The sequence below is a fragment of the Heterodontus francisci genome, chromosome 20, assembly GCF_036365525.1.
Source record: "Heterodontus francisci isolate sHetFra1 chromosome 20, sHetFra1.hap1, whole genome shotgun sequence".
NCBI classification, from domain to species: domain Eukaryota; kingdom Metazoa; phylum Chordata; class Chondrichthyes; order Heterodontiformes; family Heterodontidae; genus Heterodontus; species Heterodontus francisci.
Genome location: NC_090390.1, coordinates 90,678,425 through 90,697,402, shown reverse-complemented (window position 1 = coordinate 90,697,402; position 18,978 = coordinate 90,678,425). Strand labels below are relative to the sequence as shown.

The window sequence follows — 18,978 nt, the reverse complement described above, 5'->3', positions numbered from 1 at the left end:
CAGTGCATCTTGTAGATGGTACACACTGCTGCCACTGTATGTCGGTGGTGGAGGGAGTGAATGTTTGTGGATGGGGTGCCAATCAAGTGGTTTGTCCTGGATGGTGTTGAGCTTCTTGAATGTTGTTGGAGCTGCACCCATCCAGGCAAGTGGAGAGTATTCCATCACACTCCTGACTTGTGCCTTGTAGATGGTGGACAAGGTTTGGGGAGTCAGGAGGTGAGTTACTCACCGCAGAATTCCTAACCTCTGACCTGCTCTTGTAGCCACGATATTTATATGGCTACTCCAGTTCATTTTCTGGTCAATGGTAGCCCCTAGGATGTTGATCGTGGGGGATTCAGTGATGGTAATGCCATTGAATATCACGGGGAGATGGTTAGATTCTGTCTTGTTAGAGATGGTTATTGCCTGGCACTTGTGTGGCACGAATGTTACTTGCCACTTATCAGCCCGAGCTTGAATATTGTTCAGGTCTTGCTGCATTTCTACACGGACTGCTTCAGTATCTGAGGCGTCGCGAATGTGCAATCATCAGCGAACATCCCCACTTCTGACCTTATGATTGAAGGAAGGTCATTGATGAAGCAACTGAAGACGGTTGGGCCTCGGACACTACCCTGAGGAACTCCTGCAGTGATGTCCTGGAGCTCAGATGATTGACCTCCAACAACCACAGCCATCTTCCTCTGTGCTAGGTACGATTCCAACCAGCAGAGAGTTTTCCCCCTGATTCCCATTGACTCCAGTTTTGCAAGGACTCCTTGATGCCATACTCGGTCAAATGCTGCCTTGATGTCATTCTCATCTCATCTCTTGAGTTCAACTCTTTTGTCCATGTTTGAACCAAGGCTGTAATGATTTCAGGAGCTGAGTGGCCTTGACAGAACCCAAACTGAGTGTCACTGAGCAGGTTATTGCTAAGCAAGTGCCGCTTGATAGCACTGTTGATGACACCTTCCATCACTTTACTGAGGATTGAGAGTAGTCTGATGGGGTGGTAACTGGGCAGGTTGGACTTGACCTGCTTTTTGTGTGCAGGACGTACCTGGGCAATTTTCCACATTGCTGGGTAGATGCCAGTATTGTCGTTGTACTGGAACAGCTTGGCTAGGGGCGTGGAAAGTTCTGGAGCACAGGTCTTCAGTACTATTGCCGGGATATTGTCAGGGCCTGTAGCCTTTGTAGTATTCAGTGCCTTCAGTCGTTTCTTAATATCACGTCGAGTGAATCGAATTGGTTGCAGTCTGGCATCTGTGATGCTGGGGACTTCAGGAGGAGGGCCGAGATGGATCATCCACTCGGCACTGCTGGCTGAAGATTATTGCAAGTGCTTCAGCCTTATCTTTTGCACTGATGTGCTGGGCTCCCCCATCATTGAGGATAGGGATATTTGTGGAGCCACCTCCTGTAGTTAGTTGTTTAATTGTCCACAACTGGATGTGGCAGGACTGCAGAGCTTAGATCTGATCCGTTGGTTAGCTTAGCTCTGTCTATCGCATGCTGCTTATGCTGTTTGGCACGCAAGTTTAATTGTATCTGCCGTTCACTTTGGCGAGAAGTAACCAGGAGTTTGAGTGTTTATCTGTCGATGGTTTGCTTTACTGCTTTAAGTCTGAATAAGGAACAGATTTCCTTCAGTAAGATTGACTTTAGCTCCTTGATATCAACATGTCTGCACTGTTTGCTGGCCAGCTTCCTGCTGCCTGTGGTGCAGATGGATGGGCTGTTGTGCACTGTGCTATTGGATTTTCTGCACAGATCAATCAGTTTGCTCAATGGTGCATAAAGTGAATAGAGCAGTCAACTCCCAGGGTGTGCTGTAGTAGGGTATCTGAGGCCAAGATTAATAGAAAGTTGTACTCATTGACTCATATGCAACTCAAGACTTTGTAGGATATTAGAGGAGAAAGGAGAGCATCAAAGCTAATGTGTGTTTGTTTTCAGGACATGGGCATCTTTGGCAGGACCATCATTTATTGCCCATCCCTAATTACTCTTGAGAAAGTGGTGGTGAGCTGCCTTCTTAAACCACTGCTGTCCATGTGATTAAGGTGCAGCACAGTGCTGTTAGGAAGGGAGTTCCAGGTTTTTGATCCAGCGACAGTGAAGGAACGGCGATATAGTTCCAAGTCAGGATGGTGTGTGGCTTGGAGGGGAACTTGCAGGTGGCGGTGATCCCATGCGTTTGCTACCCTTGTTCTTCTAGGTGGTAGAGATCACGGGTTTGGAAGGTGCTGTTGAAGAAGTCTTGGTGTGTTGCTGCAGTGCATCTTGTCGATGCCACTGTGCATCGGTGGTGGAGGGAGTGAATGCTTGTGGATGGGGTGCCAATCAAGCGAGCTGCTTTGTCCTGGATGGTGTCGAGCTTCTTGAGTTTTGGAGCTGCACTCATCCAGGCAAATGAAGAGTGTTCCATCACACTTTTGACTTGCGTCCTATAGATCTTGGACAGGCTTTAGGGAGTTTTAAAAGCCTGAATTGAAACTGCCTTCACAACATGCTCAGGCAGTGCATTCCAGATCCTACCCACTCACTGCGTAAAAAAAATTTTCCTCATGTGGTTGTTGCTTCTTTTGCCAGTCCCAATGGACAACACTTCCCCCAATGGGAACAGTTTCTTCCCCATTTACTCTGTCCAGACCCCTCAGGATTTTGAACACCTCTTTCAAATCTCCTCTCAATCTTTTCTTCTCTAAGGAGAACAGTCCCAGCATCTTTAATCTATCCATGTAACTGAAGTCCATCATCCCTGGAACCATTCTTCTAAACCTTTTCTGCTCTCTTTCTAATGCCTTCGCATCCTTCTTAAAGTGTGGTGCCCAGAATTGGACACAATAGTCCAGTTGAGGCCAATCCAGTGTTTTTATAAAAGTTCATCATAACTTCTTGGCTTTTGTATCTATTTCTCTATTTATAAAGCCCAGGATCCCATATGCTTCAAAAACCACTTTCACAACCTGCCCTGCAACCTTCAATTATTTGTGCACATATACTCCCAGGTCCGTCCTCTCTTGCATCCCGTTTCAAATTGTATCTTTTATATTGCCTCTTCTTGTTCTTCCTACTAGGGCCCTTTCTGCCACTCTGAGTCAAATGCTGCCTTCATGTCAAGTCACTCTCATCTCACCTCACCTCTGTAGCATTCAGCTCTTTTTTTCCATGTTCCAGTATCCTTGCAGGCAGGCACCATGATGTAGTATTAAAAAGTATAAACAAATGCATAGAGAACTTGGAAAGACAGAGTTAGATGGAATTATAGAAAATATGAGGTCATAGTTTTGGAGTGCATATTGTTAACGACTGCAGCCTAATTAAACACTCTCGTATTCCCAGAATGAAACAGACCAAACCAGGTATCTTTAGACAACAACAAATTAACTATTTATTTTTAAAAAAACTAAATCTTAACACTTTATATAAAGTTAAGATAAAGCTACGTCTAAAAACCTTATAACTTCTCAATTTAATCTAACTCCCACATTCATGTACATTCAAAAATAACAATTAATTGGTTTTTAAAAAACGGGGAGTTTTTAAGATTAGCTATCTGTTAAGAATAAATAAAAAAAGAGAAAGTCTTTGTGTTTTATGTTCCTGGTGAATGAGATCTTCCAAGGTGAAGATAATCAAAGTTCACGTGAAGTCTTTATCTGGATTTGATGAAAATACTCTGTTCTTGATAGGCAGACAGTTCGGCTGCAGTAGCATTAAACAGTTCTTTGTTCTTTCAACGATGAGCGCAGCAATACAAATAATTTGTTAAAAAAGAAAAGATTTTCTTCCTTACTCAGGCAATTCACTTAGCTTGTAGCTTTGTAGAAATTTTCTTGAGAGAGAATAAAAAACTCCTTTTCTCTTCAGTTCCTCGCTGGCAAGTGTCTCAGAACCAACTGCTTCAGACCAGTTTCTGTCAGTTCCACACACAGTCAAAATGGACGCATCATACCATGTGACCTGCAGTTGTTCAGGGTAACCAAAAATGCAGCTGTGGTACACTGTGTCTCCAGAATGTTCTCCTCCCTTAAAGGTGCACTTTTTTTTTTAACAGTTTTAAAGACACAGTTTTTTTTTAATCCAAGGAGAAAAAAATAATAGAAGTCCATGACAATATCTGCAGGTGCACGAAGTGTGGTTAAGAAGGTTGGTGAGCTGCAGGCACAAATAGCCGTGTGGGAGTATGATGTAGTAGCAATAAATGAGACCTGGCTCAAGAAAGGGGAGCACTGGATGCAAGGTATTCTGGAAAGATAGGGAAGGAAAAAGACAGAGTAGGAAAAAGACAGAGTAGGAGTAGCAGTTGTGGTTCAGGAGTATTTTACAGTGCAAGAAAGAGAACATTTCCTTGAGGGATCTAAGGCAGAATCTGTTTGGTTGGAATCAAGAAACAATAAAGGAGCATTTTTTTAAAATTTAGAACAACAAAATGCAGGGATGTAGTTTATATGAGACGATACATTTTGGTAGGAAGATTGAGGAGAGCTAATCTAAGATAAAGAACAAAGAACAGTACAGCACAGGAACAGGCCATTCGGCCCTCCAAGACTGCGCCAATCTTGATGCCTGTCTAAACTAAAACCTTCTGCACTTCCGGGGTCCGTATCCCTCTATTCCCATCCTATTCATGTATTTGTCAAGATGCCTCTTAAACGTCGCTATCGTACCTGCTTCCACCACCTCCTCCGGCAGCAAGTTCCAGGCACTCACCACCCTCTGTGTAAAGAACTTGCCTCGCACATCCCCTCTAAACTTTTCCCCTCGCACCTTAAACCTATGTCCCCTAGTAACTGACTCTTCCACCCGAGGAAAAAGCTTCTGACTATCCACTCTGTCCATGCCACTCATAACTTTGTAAACCTCTATTTGTCGCCCCTCCACCTCTGTCATTCCAATGAAAACAATCCGCGTTTATCCAGCCTCTCCTCATAGCTAATGCCCTCCAGACCAAGCAACATCCTGGTAAACCTCTTCTGTACCCTCTCCAAAGCCTCCACGTCCTTCTGGTAGTGTGGAGACCAGAATTACAGGCAATATTCTAAGTGTGGCCTAACTAAGGTTCTGTACAGCTGCAGCACGACTTGCCAATTTTTATACTCTATGCCCCGACCGATGAAGGCAAGCATGCCGTATGCCTTCTTGACTACCTTATCCACCTGCATTGCCACTTTCAGTGACCTGTGGACCTGTACGCCCAGATCTCTCTGCCTGTCAATACTCCTAAGGGTTCTGCCATTTACTGTGTACTTCCCACCTGTATTAGATCTTCCAAAATGCATTACCTCACATTTGTCCGGATTAAACTCCATCTGTCATTTCTCCGCCCAAGTCTCCAACCGATCTATATCCTGCTGTATCCTCTGACAATCCTCATCACTATCCGCAACTCCACCAACCTTTGTGTCGTCCGCAAACTTACGAATCAGGCCAGCTACATTTTCCTCCAAATCATTTATATATACTACAAACAGCAAAGATCCCAGCACTGATCCCTGCGGAACACCACTGGTCACATCCCTCCATTCAGAAAAGCACCCTTCCACCGCTACTCTCTGTCTTCTATGACCGAGCCAGTTCTGTATCCATCTTGCCAGCTCACCTCTGATCCCGTGTGACTTCACCTTTTGTACCAGTCTGCCATGAGGGACCTTGTCAACGGCTTTACTGAAGTCCATATAGACAACATCCACTGCCCTTCCTTCGTGAGACACGACCTCCCCTTCACAAAACCATGCTGCCTCTCGCTAATAAGTCTATTTGCTTCCAAATGGGAGTAAATCCTGTCCCAAAGAATCCTCTCTAATAATTTCCCTACCATTGACGTAAGGCCCACCGGCCTATAATTTCCTGGATTATCCTTGCTACCCTTCTTAAACAAAGGAACAACATTGCTATTCTCCAGTCCTCTGGGACCTCACCTGTAGCCAATGAGGATGCAAAGATTTATGTCAAGGCCCCAGCAATTTCTTCCCTTGCCTCCCTCAGTATTCTAGGGTAGATCCCATCAGGCCCTGGGGACTTATCTACCTTAATGCTTTGCAAGACGCCCAACACCTCTTTTTTGATAACGACATAACCCAGACTATCTGCACTCCCTTCCCTCGACTCATCATCCACGAAGTCCTTCTCTTTGGTGAATACTGATGCAAAGTACTCATTTAGTACTTCGCCCATTTCCTCTGGCTCCATGCATAGAATCCCTCCTCTGTCCTTGAGTGGGCCAACCCTTTCCCTAGTTACCCTCTTGCTCTTTATATCCGTATAAAAAGCCTTGGGATTTTCCTTAATCCTGTTTGCCAATGACTTTTCATGACCCCTTTCAGCCCTCCTGACTCCTTGCTTAAGTTCCTTCCTACTGTCTTTATATTCCTCAAGGATTCGTCTGTTCCCAGCCTTCCAGCCCTTACGAATGCTTCCTTTTTCTTTTTGACTAGGCTCACAATATCCTGTGTTATCTAAGGTTCCTGAAACTTGCCAAACTTATCCTTCTTCCTCACAGGAACATGCTGGTCCTGGATTCTAATCAACTGACAAATTGACAACTGACAAATTGTACAATTTTAAAGGGAATGCAAAAAGAGAGAGTTCTGAGCGTGCTTGTGCACAAATTTTTGAAGGTGGTAGGACAGGTTAACAAAGCAGTTAATAAACCATCTGGAATCCAGGGCTTTCTAAATAGAGACATCAGGTACAAGAGCCAGGAAATTATGCTAAACATGTATAAAGGGCAACGAATCAAGGCAATTGGAGATGGGCAATAAATGCTGGCCTTGCCGTAACTGGAGTATTATGTCTAATTCTGGACACCACACTTTAAGAAAGAAGTGAAGGCTTTGGAGAGTAAATGAAAAGATTTATTCGAATAGTTGCAGGGATGCAGTTATAAAAAGAAACTGGAAAAGATGAGGTTGTTCTTAAACAGAGAAGGTGAAGAGGAGATATGAAAAATTGTTTAAAATCATGAAGAATTTAGATAGAGCAAATAAGGAGAAACCTTCCAATGGCTGAAGGGTTGATGATCAGTGGGCACAGATTTAAGGTGATTGTCAAAGGTACCAGGGACAACATGAGAAAAACTTTTTATGCAATGAATGGTTAGGATTTAGAATGCACTGCATTGTGTGGGATGGTGAATACAGGTTCAGTAGTAGCCTTCAAAAGGGAATTGGATAAATACTTGAAGGAGAAAAATGTTGCAGGGATATGGGAGAAAAGCAGGGGAGTGGAACTAACTGTATTGTTCTTCAAAAGAGCAGGTATGGACTCGAAGGACCTTCTGTGCTGACTATTCTATTTTTGAACCAAGGCTGTAATGAGTTTTTGAGCCAAGTGGTCCTGGTGGGACCTAAACTTCATCGGTGAGCAGGTTGTTGCTGAGTAAGTGGCACTTGATAGCACTGCCAGTGACACCTTCCTCACTTTGTTGATGATTGAGAGTAGACTGATGGGGCGGTAATTGGCCATATTGGATTTGACCTGCTTTTTGTGCACAGGACATACCTGGGCAATTTTCCTCATTGGGTAGATTCCAGTGTTGTAGCTGTACTGGAACAGCTTGGCTAGGGACGTGGCACGTTCTGGAGCACGTCTGTAGCATTACAGCAGGGATATTGTCAGGTCCCATAGCCTTTGCTGTATCCAGCGTGCTCAGCCATTTCTTAAATCACGTGGAGTGAATCGAATTGGCTGAAGACTGGCATCTGTGATGGGAACCTCAGGGGGAGCCAAGGTGGTCAGTGTATGTGGTGTTGATCAGTCTGTGTACGGACACTGGTCAGTGTAGGGCGGGGAGGTTGTGTTTTTGTGGTCAGTGTATATGGCAATGGGAGAGAGGTTTGTGTGTTGAAGTGAGTGTTCTCTGCAGTTTCTAAGTTTAAAAAGATGATTCTGAAGGAGGCTGGGTTGTAATGATATTGATTTTCCTAAATACAAATAGTTCTGAAAGATACGATTTTTGTGTTGTCTGTAGTTTATTTGTCAGAAGATGTGAAGCTCTTTGAGCAGCGAATCCTTGCTGACACTGGATGATGCTGCAGGTTTAATGTTTAGGGCTGATTTGTCATTTAAGTGACTCAGTCCCAGACAGTCTTCTGGGCATAGCACAGAATCCAGTCTAACATGCCAGGGTTTGATGCTGTCTCCTGTTTTTTAAGTCTGTTTGACCCAGCCTCAAACTGTAACTATTTGCATTTTCTTCTATTGAGGATTTTGAAACTGTGCTTTGAGTTTTGTTGGTCTAGTGTTCCTTTTGCATTTGGATTGTTACCAATTGAGGAATTTGCTCTGGACTGTTAGTGAATGAATTTCTTCGCTCCTTTCCTCACCCCCACCGCTCTTAAAAGCAGTAACTCCTCTCTGGACACTAGCTCCATACTGAGTGTCTCTCTCCCTCTACCTCACCCATTTCTTTAGATATTGTTACATCTGAGGTGAGAGGAGTGTACTGTCTTTCTCTAGCTCCACTTCTCCACAGGTCACAGCATATATTTAAATGTGTATCCAGTTACCGATATGGCCAATTATATATTGATACAGTGAGATGAAGTGGAGTGTGTGAAGTTTCATGTAGAGTATAAGCACCAGCCTAGACCAGTTGGGCCGAATGGCCTGTTTCTGTGCTGTAGATTCTATATAATTCTTCGTAATCTCATCCATCGAATGGTACTTCTAATAATAGATCTGCGTGTCAGCCTAGATTATGTTCTGAAATCTTGCAGTGGGACTTGAATCCACAACCTCCTGACTTCGGGGCAACAGCCTTTCCAACTGAACCATGGAGAGAATAATTTGATACAGTTAGTAGTTTGGACATATCCAATGGAAGGGTCTGGTGCATGTGAAATTGTATCTCATGCTGCTTCGTTATTTGTTCTGAGTTCTGAGTCCTCCAATCCAGTCTCGTAAAAATTACAAAATAATTAAAAATCCCACTAAATTAATTGGTCAAATGATCTGTTGTTTACCAGTGATTCCTGCTTTGCCTCATCTACTCATTCAACCTTTGCGGCCTTGGTGTTGTGTCTTTACCCTGGTTTCTCAAATAAACACTCCATACCTAACATACTGTCGCGTAACCTAAAACGTGAACCTGCTGTATATTTCTGGAATTTTCAGGTTGAGCTGAGGTGGAGTTAGAAATGTTGGTCTCTGACCTGGCCATCACAAACTAATGGTTGTTATTCTGTTTTTGCAGAGCTGATCTTGGAGTTGGCGACTATAAGGTATGTGCATTGTGAACAAAACTAAACTAATTGAAGATCCTTTTTCTAAAGCCAGTGCACTGATAATTGACGTGTTGAATTTAGGAACACAGGTACGGGAGGAGGCCATTGAGCCATTTTACTGGATAGGCTAAAAATTGACAAAGACGAGGTATTAGAAAGGCTATCTGTACTTAATGTTGATGCATTCAAGGATGCTGAGGGAGGTAAGGATGGAAATTGTGGAGACACTGGCCATAACATTCTGGTCCTCCTTATATACAGGGGTGGTGCCGGAGGACTGGAAAATTGCAAATGTTACACCTTTGTTCAAAAAAGGGATAAACCCAGCAACTACAGGCCAGTTAATTTAATCTCATTTGTGGGAAAGCTTTTAGAAACAATAATCCATGACAAAATTAACAGTCACTTGGACAGGTGTGGATTAATTAAGGAAAGCCAGCCCAGATTTGTTAAAGGCAAATCGTGCTTGACTAAGTTAAAGATTGCAAGTGTCTTATAAGGTCTCCAGAAAAAGTGGTAAACCCGACGATTGGGAGCAATTTAGAGTCCAACAAAAGAGGACCAAGAAACTGATAAAGGCAAAAGAGATTATGAATACAAGCTAGCTAGAAACATAAAGGCAGACTGTAAAAACTTCTTTTGGTTCGTGAAAAGGAAACGATTAGCAAGGATGAATGTGGGTCCATCACAGGCGGAGACAGGAGAGTTTGTGGTGGAGAATGAGGAAATTGCAGAGAGACTAAACAATTACCTAGCCATGGAGGAATCACAGAATAATACAATGCAGAAGAGGCCCTTCGGCCCATCGAGTCTGCACCAATGCATTAAAACACCTGACCTGTCTACCTAATCCCATTTGCCAGCACTTGGCCCATAGCCTTGAATGTTATGACGTGCCAAGTGCTCATCCAGGTACTTTTTCAAGGATGTGAGGCAACTTGCCTCTACCACCCTCCCAGGCAGTGCATTCCAGACCGTCCCCACCCTCTGGGTAAAAATGTTCTTCCACAAATCCCCCTTAAACCTCCCGCCCCTCACCTTAAACTTGTGACCCCTCATAACTGACCCTTCAACTAAGGGGAACAGCTGCTCCCTAGCCACCCTGTCCATGCCCCTCATAATCTTGTACACCTCGATCAGATCACCCCTCAGTCTTCTCTGCTCCAGCGAAAACAACCCAAGCCTATCCAACCTCTCTTCATAGCTTAAATGTTCCATCCCAGGCAACATCCTGGTGAATCGCCTCTGCACCCCCAGAGAATCTCCCAGAAATACTAGGGAACCAAGGGGCTTGTAAAAATGAGGAACTGAGAGTAATTAGTATCAATAAAGAGGTAGTGCTCGAAAAATTAATTGGATTGAAAGTCGATAAATCCCCTGGACCAGAGTGTTGAAAGAGGTGGCTACAGAGATAGTGGATGCATTGGTGATTATCTTTCAAAATTCTATAGATTCTAGAAGGGACCCTGCAAACTGGAAAGTAGCAAATGTTACCCCACTATTTAAGAAGGGAGCAAGAGAGAAAACAGAGAACTACAGACCTGTTAGTTTGACTTCAGTAGTAGGGAAAATGTTAGAATCTATTATAAAGGATGAGATAACTGGACACTTGGAAAGTAATATGATTGGGCAGAGTCAACATGGATTTGAAAGGGAAATCATGTTTGACAAACCTGTTAGTTTTTTGTGGATGTTACTTGTAGCATAGTTAAAGGAGAACCCGTGGATGTGGTGTATTTGGATTTTCAGAAGGCTTTTGATAAGGTCCCACACAGGAGGTTAATAAATAAAATTAGAGCACATGGGATTGGGGGTAATATACTGGTATGGATTGAGAATTGGTGAACAAACAAAAAGCAGAGAGTTGGAATAAATGGGTCATTCTCAGGATGGAAGGCTGTTACTCGTGGGGTACAGCAAGGATCAGTGCTTGGGCCACAGCTGTTCACAGTCTATATCAATGATTTGGATGTGGGGACCAATTGTAATATTTCCAAATTTGCTGATGACACAAAACTAGGAGGGAATGTAAGTTGTGAAGAAGGTGCAAGGAGGTTTCAAGGGGATTTGGACAGGCTAAGTGAATGGGCAAGAACATGGCAAATGGAATATAATGTGAATAAATGTGGAGTGATCCACTTTGGTAGAAAAAACAGAAAGGCAGACTTTTCTAAAATGGTGAGAGATTGGGAAGTGTTGATGTCCAAAGAGACCTGGGTGTCCTTGTTCATTAGTTACTAAATTCTAGTATGCAGGTACAGCAAGCAATTAAGAAGGCAAATGGTATGTTGGCCTTCATGCAAGGGCATTTGAGTACAGGAGTAAAGATATATTACTGCAATTGTATAAAGCCTTGATAAGACCGCATGTGGAGTATTGTGTACAGTTTTGGTTTCCTTATCTGAGGAAGGATATACTTGCCATAGAGGGAGTGCAGCGGAGGTTCACCAGACTAATCTCTGGGATGGCGGGATTGTCTTAGGAGAGATTCCAGAAACTGGCCTATATTCTCTAGAGTTTTGAAGAATGAGAGGTGATCTTATTGAAACTTATAAAATTCTTACAGGGCGTGACAGGGTAGATGTGGATAGGATGTTTCCCCTGGCTGGTGAGTCTAGAGCAAAGTCCCAGAGTAAGGGGCAGACAATTTAAGACTGAGATGAGGAGGAATTTCTTTACTCAGGGTGGTGAATCTGTGGAATTCTCTACTCTAGAGGCTGTGGAAGCTCAATCATTGAGCATGTTCAAGACAGTAATCGATAGATTTCTGGATACTAATGACATCAAGGGATATGGGGATTGTGGGGAAAAATGGCTTAGAGGTAGATGATCAGCCATGATCTGTTTGAATGGTGGAGGAGGCTTGATGGGCTGAATGGCCTACTCTTCCTATAACCTATAATTCTCTGATCCTAATTTGATTGAGTTTTTGATTAGGTAAGAGTAGGGTTGATGAGGGTATTGTGGTTGAGGTTTACATGGACTTCCAAAAGTTATTTGATAAAGTTCCACATAACAGGCTTGTCAGCAAAGGTGAAGCCTATGGTATAAAAGGGACAGTGGCAGCATGGATACAAAGTTGGCTGAGTGACAGGAAATGGGGAGGAATGGTGAATGGTTGTTTTTTTGGACTGGAGGACAGTATATAGGGGTTGGTGTCAGGACCACTACTTTTCTTGATCTATATTAATCACCTAGACTTGGGTGTGCAGGGCTCAATTTCAAAACTTGTAGATGACACAAAACTTAGAAGTCTTATGAATTGTCAGAAGGATAGTGATAGACTTCAAGAAAACATAGACAGGCTGGTGGACTGGCCAAACACATGGCAGATGAAATTTAATGCAGAGAAGCGTGAAGTGATTAATTTTGATAGGAAGAGCGACAGGTAATATAAAATAAAGGATACAATTCTAAAGGGGGTGCAGGAGCAGAGTGACCTGGAGATATACATGTACAAATCATTGAAGGTGACAGGACAGATTGAGAAAGTGGTTAATAAGGCATATGGCATCCTGGGCTTTATAAATAGAGGCAGTGAGTACAAAAGCAAGGAAGTAATGGTGAACCTTTATAAAACACTGGTTCATTGTTAACTGGAGTATTGTGTCCAATTCTGGGAACTGTGCTTCAGGAAGGATGTGAAGGTTTTTGAGAGGGTGCAAAAAAAGATTCACGAGAATGGTTCTAAGGATGAGGAACTTTAATTACGTGGGTAGATTGGAGAAGATGGGGTAGATAGGGAGAAACTGTTTCCACTCGGTGAAGGGTCGACAACCAGAGAACACCAATTTAAGGTGAATGGCAAAAGAAGCAACGGCAACATGAGGAACAGCTTCTTTACACTGTAAGTGGTTGTGATCTGGAATGCACTGCCTGAGTGTGATGGAGGAAGAATCAATCTTGGCTTTAAGAAGAAAATTGGATAATTATCTGAAGAGAAAAATCTGCAGAGCTACAGGAAAAAGGCATGGGAATGGGACTAGGTGAGTTGCTCTTGCAGAGAGCCAGCACAGACACAAGGGGCTGAATGGCCTCCTTCTGTGCTGTAACCATTCTGTGATTCTAAGGAAAGTTTCCTAATTTCGCTCCTCAAAGGTCTGGCTCTAATTTTTAGACTATGGTCCCCAGATTCCCCAAACAGTTGTTTCTCTCTATCTGTCCTATCTGTTCCCCTTAGTATCTTGTAAACTTTGATCAAATTACCTTTCTAAATTCCAGGAAATACAACTCAGTTTGTGTAATAAAGACAGAAAATGCTGGTAATACTCAGCAGGTCAGGCAACATCTGTGGAGAGAGAAACAGAGTTAAACTTTCAGGTCGATGACCTTTCATCAGATCCAGTTTGAGTAATCTCTCGTCATAATTTAATCCTTAGAGTACAGATATCATTCTGCTGCACTCCCTCCAAGGCCAGTTAGTCCTTCCTATGGGGTGGTGCCCAGAACTGCTGACAGTAACTCCAGGTGAAGGATAACTTCTACCTCCTTGTATTCTAGTCCTTCCATTAGCCTTTTTGATTATTTCCTGTACCTGGTGATGAAACATGACTGTTAGTATTGTGTCAGCTGTAGATGCATTAGGGCCATTTCATGGGCAGTGTTAGTAGCTTTAGGAGACAACTCAGGTCATTCTGGGAAGGAAGGGCTTGTTTAGGCCTATTGGCTTATTCGTATTCCTGATAATTCTCCAAACTGGGAAGTTTCAAGTTTGGGAAGACATTTCATAGAAACATAGAAAAATAGGAGCAGGAGTAGGCCAGTCTGCCCTTCAAGCCTGCTCCACCATTCAATATGATCATGGCTGATCATCCAAACTCATTACCCTGTTCCTGCTTTCCCCCTGTATCCCTTGATCCCTTTAGCCCTAAGAACTATATTTAACTCTTTCTTGAATATATTTAATGATTTGGTCTCAACTGCTTTCTGTGGTAGAGAATTCCACAGGTTCACCACTCTCTGGGTGAAGAAATCCCTCCTCATCTCAGTCCTAAATGGCTTACCCCTTATTGTTAGATTGTGACCACTGGTCCTGGACTCCCCCACCATCGGGAACATCCTTCCTGCATCTAGTCTGTCCAGTCCTGTTAGAATTTTGTAGGTTTCTATGAGATCCCCTCTCATTCTACTGAACTCTAGCGAATACAAGCCTAATCGACCCAATCTCTCGTCATACGTCATTCCTGCCATCCCAGGAATCAGTCTGGTGAACCTTTGCTGCACTCCCTCCATAGCAAGAACATCCTTCCTCAGATAAGGAAACCAAAACTGCACACAATACTCCAGATGTGGTCTCACCAAGGCCTTGTATAATTGCAGCAAGACATCCTTGCTCCTGTACTCTAATCCTCTCGCTATGAAGGCCAAAAATACCATTTGCCTTCTTAAATGCCTGCTGCACTTGCATGCTTACTTTTCAGCGACTGGTGCACAAGGACACCCAGGTCTTGCTGCACCTCCCCCTTTCCCAATCTATCGCCGTTCAGATAATAATCTGCCTTTCTGTTTTTGCCACCAAAGTGGATAACCTCACATTTATCCACATTGTATTGCATCTGCCATGTATATGCCTACTCTCTCAACCTGTCCAAATCACACTGGAGCTTCTCTGCATCCTCCTCACAGCTCCCACTCCCACCCACCTTTGTGTCGTCTGCAAACTTGGATATATTACATTTAATTCCCTCATTTATATCATTAATATATATTGTGAAAGCTGGGGTCCTAGCACTGATCCCTGCGGTACCCCACTAGTCACTGCCTGTCACCTGGAAAAAGGCCCGTTTATTCCTACTCTTTGTTTCCTGTCTGCCAACCAGTTCTCTATCCATATCACTACCTTACCCCCCCCCCAATCCCATGTGCTTTAATTTTGCACACTAATCTCTTATGTGGCACCTTATCGAAAGCTTTCTGAAAGTCCAAAAACACCACATCCACTGGTTCTCCCTTTTCTATTCTACTAGGTACATACTCAAAAATTTCCAGTAGAAGAAGAAGAAGGCTTATGTTAGGATGAGACGTGAAGGCTCAGTTAGGGCGCTTGAGAGTTACAAGCTAGCCAGGAAGGATCTAAAGGGAGAGATAAGAAGAGCAAGGAGAGGACATGAGAAGTCATTGGCGGATAGGATCAAAGAAAACCCTAAGGCTTTCTATAGGTATATCAGGAATAAAAGAATGACTAGAAATAGGTTAGGGCCAATCAAGGATAGTAGTGGGAAGTTGTGTGTGGAATCAGAGGAGATAGGGGAAGCGTTAAATGAATATTTTTCGTCAGTATTTACAGTGGAGAAAGAAAATGTTGTTGAGGAGAATACTGAGATACAGACTACTAGGCTAGATGGGATTGAGGTTCACAAGGAGGAGGTGTTAGCAATTTTGGAAAGTGTGAAAATAGATAAGTCCCCTGGGCCAGATGGGATTTATCCTAGGATTCTCTGGGAAGCCAGGGAGGAGATTGCAGAGCCGTTGTCCTTGATTTTTATGTCGTCATTGTCGACAGGAATAGTGCCGGAAGACTGGAGGATAGCAAATGTTGTCCCCTTGTTCAAGAAGGGGAGTAGAGACAGCCCTGGTAATTATAGACCTGTGAGCCTTACTTCGGTTGTGGGTAAAATGTTGGAAAAGGTTATAAGAGATAGGATTTATAATCATCTTGAAAAGAATAAGTTCATTAGAGATAGTCAGCACGGTTTTGTGAAGGGTAGGTCGTGCCTCACAAACCTTATTGAGTTTTTTGACAAGGTGACCAAACAAGTGGATGAGGGTAAAGCCGTGGATGTGGTCTATATGGATGTCAGTAAGGCGTTTGATAAGGTTCCCCACGGTAGGCTATTGCAGAAAATACAGAAGTATGGGATTGAAGGTGAATTAGTGCTTTGGATCAGAAATTGGCTAGCTGAAAGAAGACAGAGGGTGGTGGTTGATGGCAAATGTTCATCCTGGAGTATAGTTTCTAGTGGTGTACCGCAAGGATCTGTTTTGGGGCCACTGCTGTTTGTCATTTTTATAAATGACCTGGATGAGGGTGTAGAAGGGTGGGTTAGTAAATTTGCGGATGACACTAAGGTCGGTGGAGTTGTGGATAGTGCCGAAGGATGTTGTAGGTTACAGAGGGACATAGATAGGCTGCAGAGCTGGGCTGAGAGATGGCAAATGGAGTTTAATGCGGAAAAGTGTGAGGTGATTCACTTCGGAAGGAGTAACAGGATTGCAGAATACTGGGCTAATGGGAAGATTCTTGGTAGCGTAGATGAGCAGAGAGATCTTGGTGTCCAGGTACATAAATCCCTGAAAGTTGCCACCCAGGTTAATAGAGCTGTTAAGAAGGCATATGGTGTGTTAGCTTTTATTAGTAGGGGGATCGAGTTTAGGAGCCACGAGGTCATGCTGCAGCTGTACAGAACTCTGGTGCGGCCGCACCTGGAGTATTGCGTGCAGTTCTGGTCACCGCATTACAGGAAGGATGTGGAAGCTTTGGAAAAGGTGCAGAGGAGATTTCCTAGGATGTTGCCTGGTATGGAGGGAAGGTCTTATGAGGAAAGGCTGAGGGACTTGAGGTTGTTTTCGTTGGAGAGAAGGAGGAGAAGAGGTGACTTAATAGAGACATATAAGATAATCAGAGGGTTGGACAGGGTGGATAGTGAGAGCCTTTTTCCTCGGATGGTGATGGCAAACATGAGGGGACATAGCTTTAAGTTGAGGGGTGATAGATATAGGACAGATGTTAGAGGTAGTTTCTTTACTCAGAGAGTAGTAGGGGCGTGGAACGCCCTGCCTGCAACAGTAGTAGACTCGCCAACTTTAAGGGCATTTAAGTGGTCATTGGATAGACATATGGATGAAAATGGAATAGTGTAGGTCAGATGGTTTCACAGGTCGGCGCAACATCGAGGGCTGAAGGGCCTGTACTGCGCTGTAATGTTCTATGTTCTATAGATTTGTCAAGCATGATTTCCCTTTTGTAAATCCATGTTGACTTTGACCGATCTTATCATTGTTTTCCAAGTGCTCTGCTATTACATCTTTTATAATGGACTCGAGCTTTCTCCCCACTACTGATGTCAGGCTAACCGGTCGATAATTACCTGTTTTCTCTCTACCTTCTTTTTTAAATAGTGGGGTTATACCATTTTCCTACGAATACTGATTTCATACAGTTCCTCCTTCTCACTAGACCCTATGTTCCCCAACATTTCTGGGAGGTAATTTGTGTCCTCCTTTGTGAAGACAGAACCAAAGTATGTATTTAATTGGTCTGGCATTTCTTTGTTCCCCATTATAATTCCCCCGTTTCTGACTGTAAGGGACCTACATTTGTCTTCACCAATCTTTTTCACTTCACATATCTATGGAAGCTTTTACAGTTAGTTTTTATGTTCTCTGCAAGCTTACTCTCATACTCTATTTTCCCCTTCTTAACCAATCCCTTTGTCCTCCTTTGCTGAATTCTAAACTGCTCCCAATCCTCAGGTTTGCTGCTTGTTCTGGCCATTTTATATTTCTCCTCCTTGGACCTAATATTATCCCTAATTTCTTTTGTAAGCCACGGTTGAGCCACCCTTCCTGTTTTATTTTTGCGCCAGACAGAAATGACCAATTGTTGTAATTTATCCATGCACGCTTTAAATGCTAACCATTCTCTATCCACTGTCAACCCTTTAAGTAACATTCCCCAATCTATCATAGCCAACTCGCGCCTCATACCTTCATAATTTCCTTTATTTCGTTTCAGGACCCTAGTCTCGGAATCAACTCTCTCACTTTCCATCTTAATGAAGAATTCTATCATGTTATGTTCGCTCTTCCCCAAGGGACCCCGCACAACAAGATTTTTAACTAATCCTTTCTCATTACACAATACCCAGTCTAGGATGGCCTGTTCTCTAGTTGGTTCCTCAACATACTGGTCCAAAAAACCATCACGTACGCACTCCAGGAATTCCTCCTCTACAGTAATATTGTTAATTTTGTTTGTCCAATCTATATGTAGATTAAAATCACCCATGATTACAATTGCACCCTTATTGCATGCATCTCTAATTTCCTCTTTAATGCCATCATCTGCATCACCACTGCTGTTTGGGGGTCTGTATACAACCCCCACAATGATTTCTGCCCTTGCTGTTTCTTAGCTCCACCCATACAGATTCCACATCAGGATTCTCTGAGCTAATATCCTTCCTCTCTATTGTATTGATTTCCTCTTTTACTAACAACACCTCCTTTTCCTTTTTGCCTGTCCTTCCTAAATATTGAATACCTTTGGATGTTCAGTTCCCATCCTTGGTCACCCTGCAGCCATGTCTCCATAATCGCCACGATATCGTATCCATTTACATCTATTTGCGCGGTTAATTCAGGTCAACTTGCTGCTCCAGCCACTGTGCAGCTTTGGGTTACTGTATGCAGGAGGGGCAGGGGTTTATATCAGGGGAGTGGGAATTATGTCAGAGGGATGGGGGCTTGTGTTGGGGAAGGGGTTTTGTCGGGGGTCAGGGGTTTATATCATGGTTTATATCATCGTGTGAAAAGGTCATGCAGTATTTGGTGCAGCCACTGTCACACAGTCAGTTCTCCGTTTTATGTTTTGAAAGTGCTGATGTTCACTAACTTGCAACTGAAATAACATGATATCGATTTACTCAGCAACATTTTGGGAAAACAGATTACTCATTGCGCTGTTCAATCTGCACTGTGTGATCTGTTTGTGCTGTTAGGTCTGAAACTTCATAGGATTATTGTTAATCAAATCTTG

The 18,978-nt window shown here is 43.2% G+C and overlaps 1 protein-coding gene across 3 annotated transcripts in view; it reads left to right on the top strand.

Moving 5' to 3' along the window:
* pcgf6 (polycomb group ring finger 6) overlaps positions 1-18,978 on the top strand; it is a 144,475-nt gene that overhangs the window by 36,985 nt on the left and 88,512 nt on the right. For all 3 annotated transcript variants that reach the window (XM_068053243.1, XM_068053242.1, XM_068053241.1), the window contains exon 7: positions 9,191-9,218. In XM_068053243.1, coding sequence (XP_067909344.1) covers positions 9,191-9,218 — 28 coding nt within the window. The remainder of the gene's footprint in view (positions 1-9,190; positions 9,219-18,978) is intronic.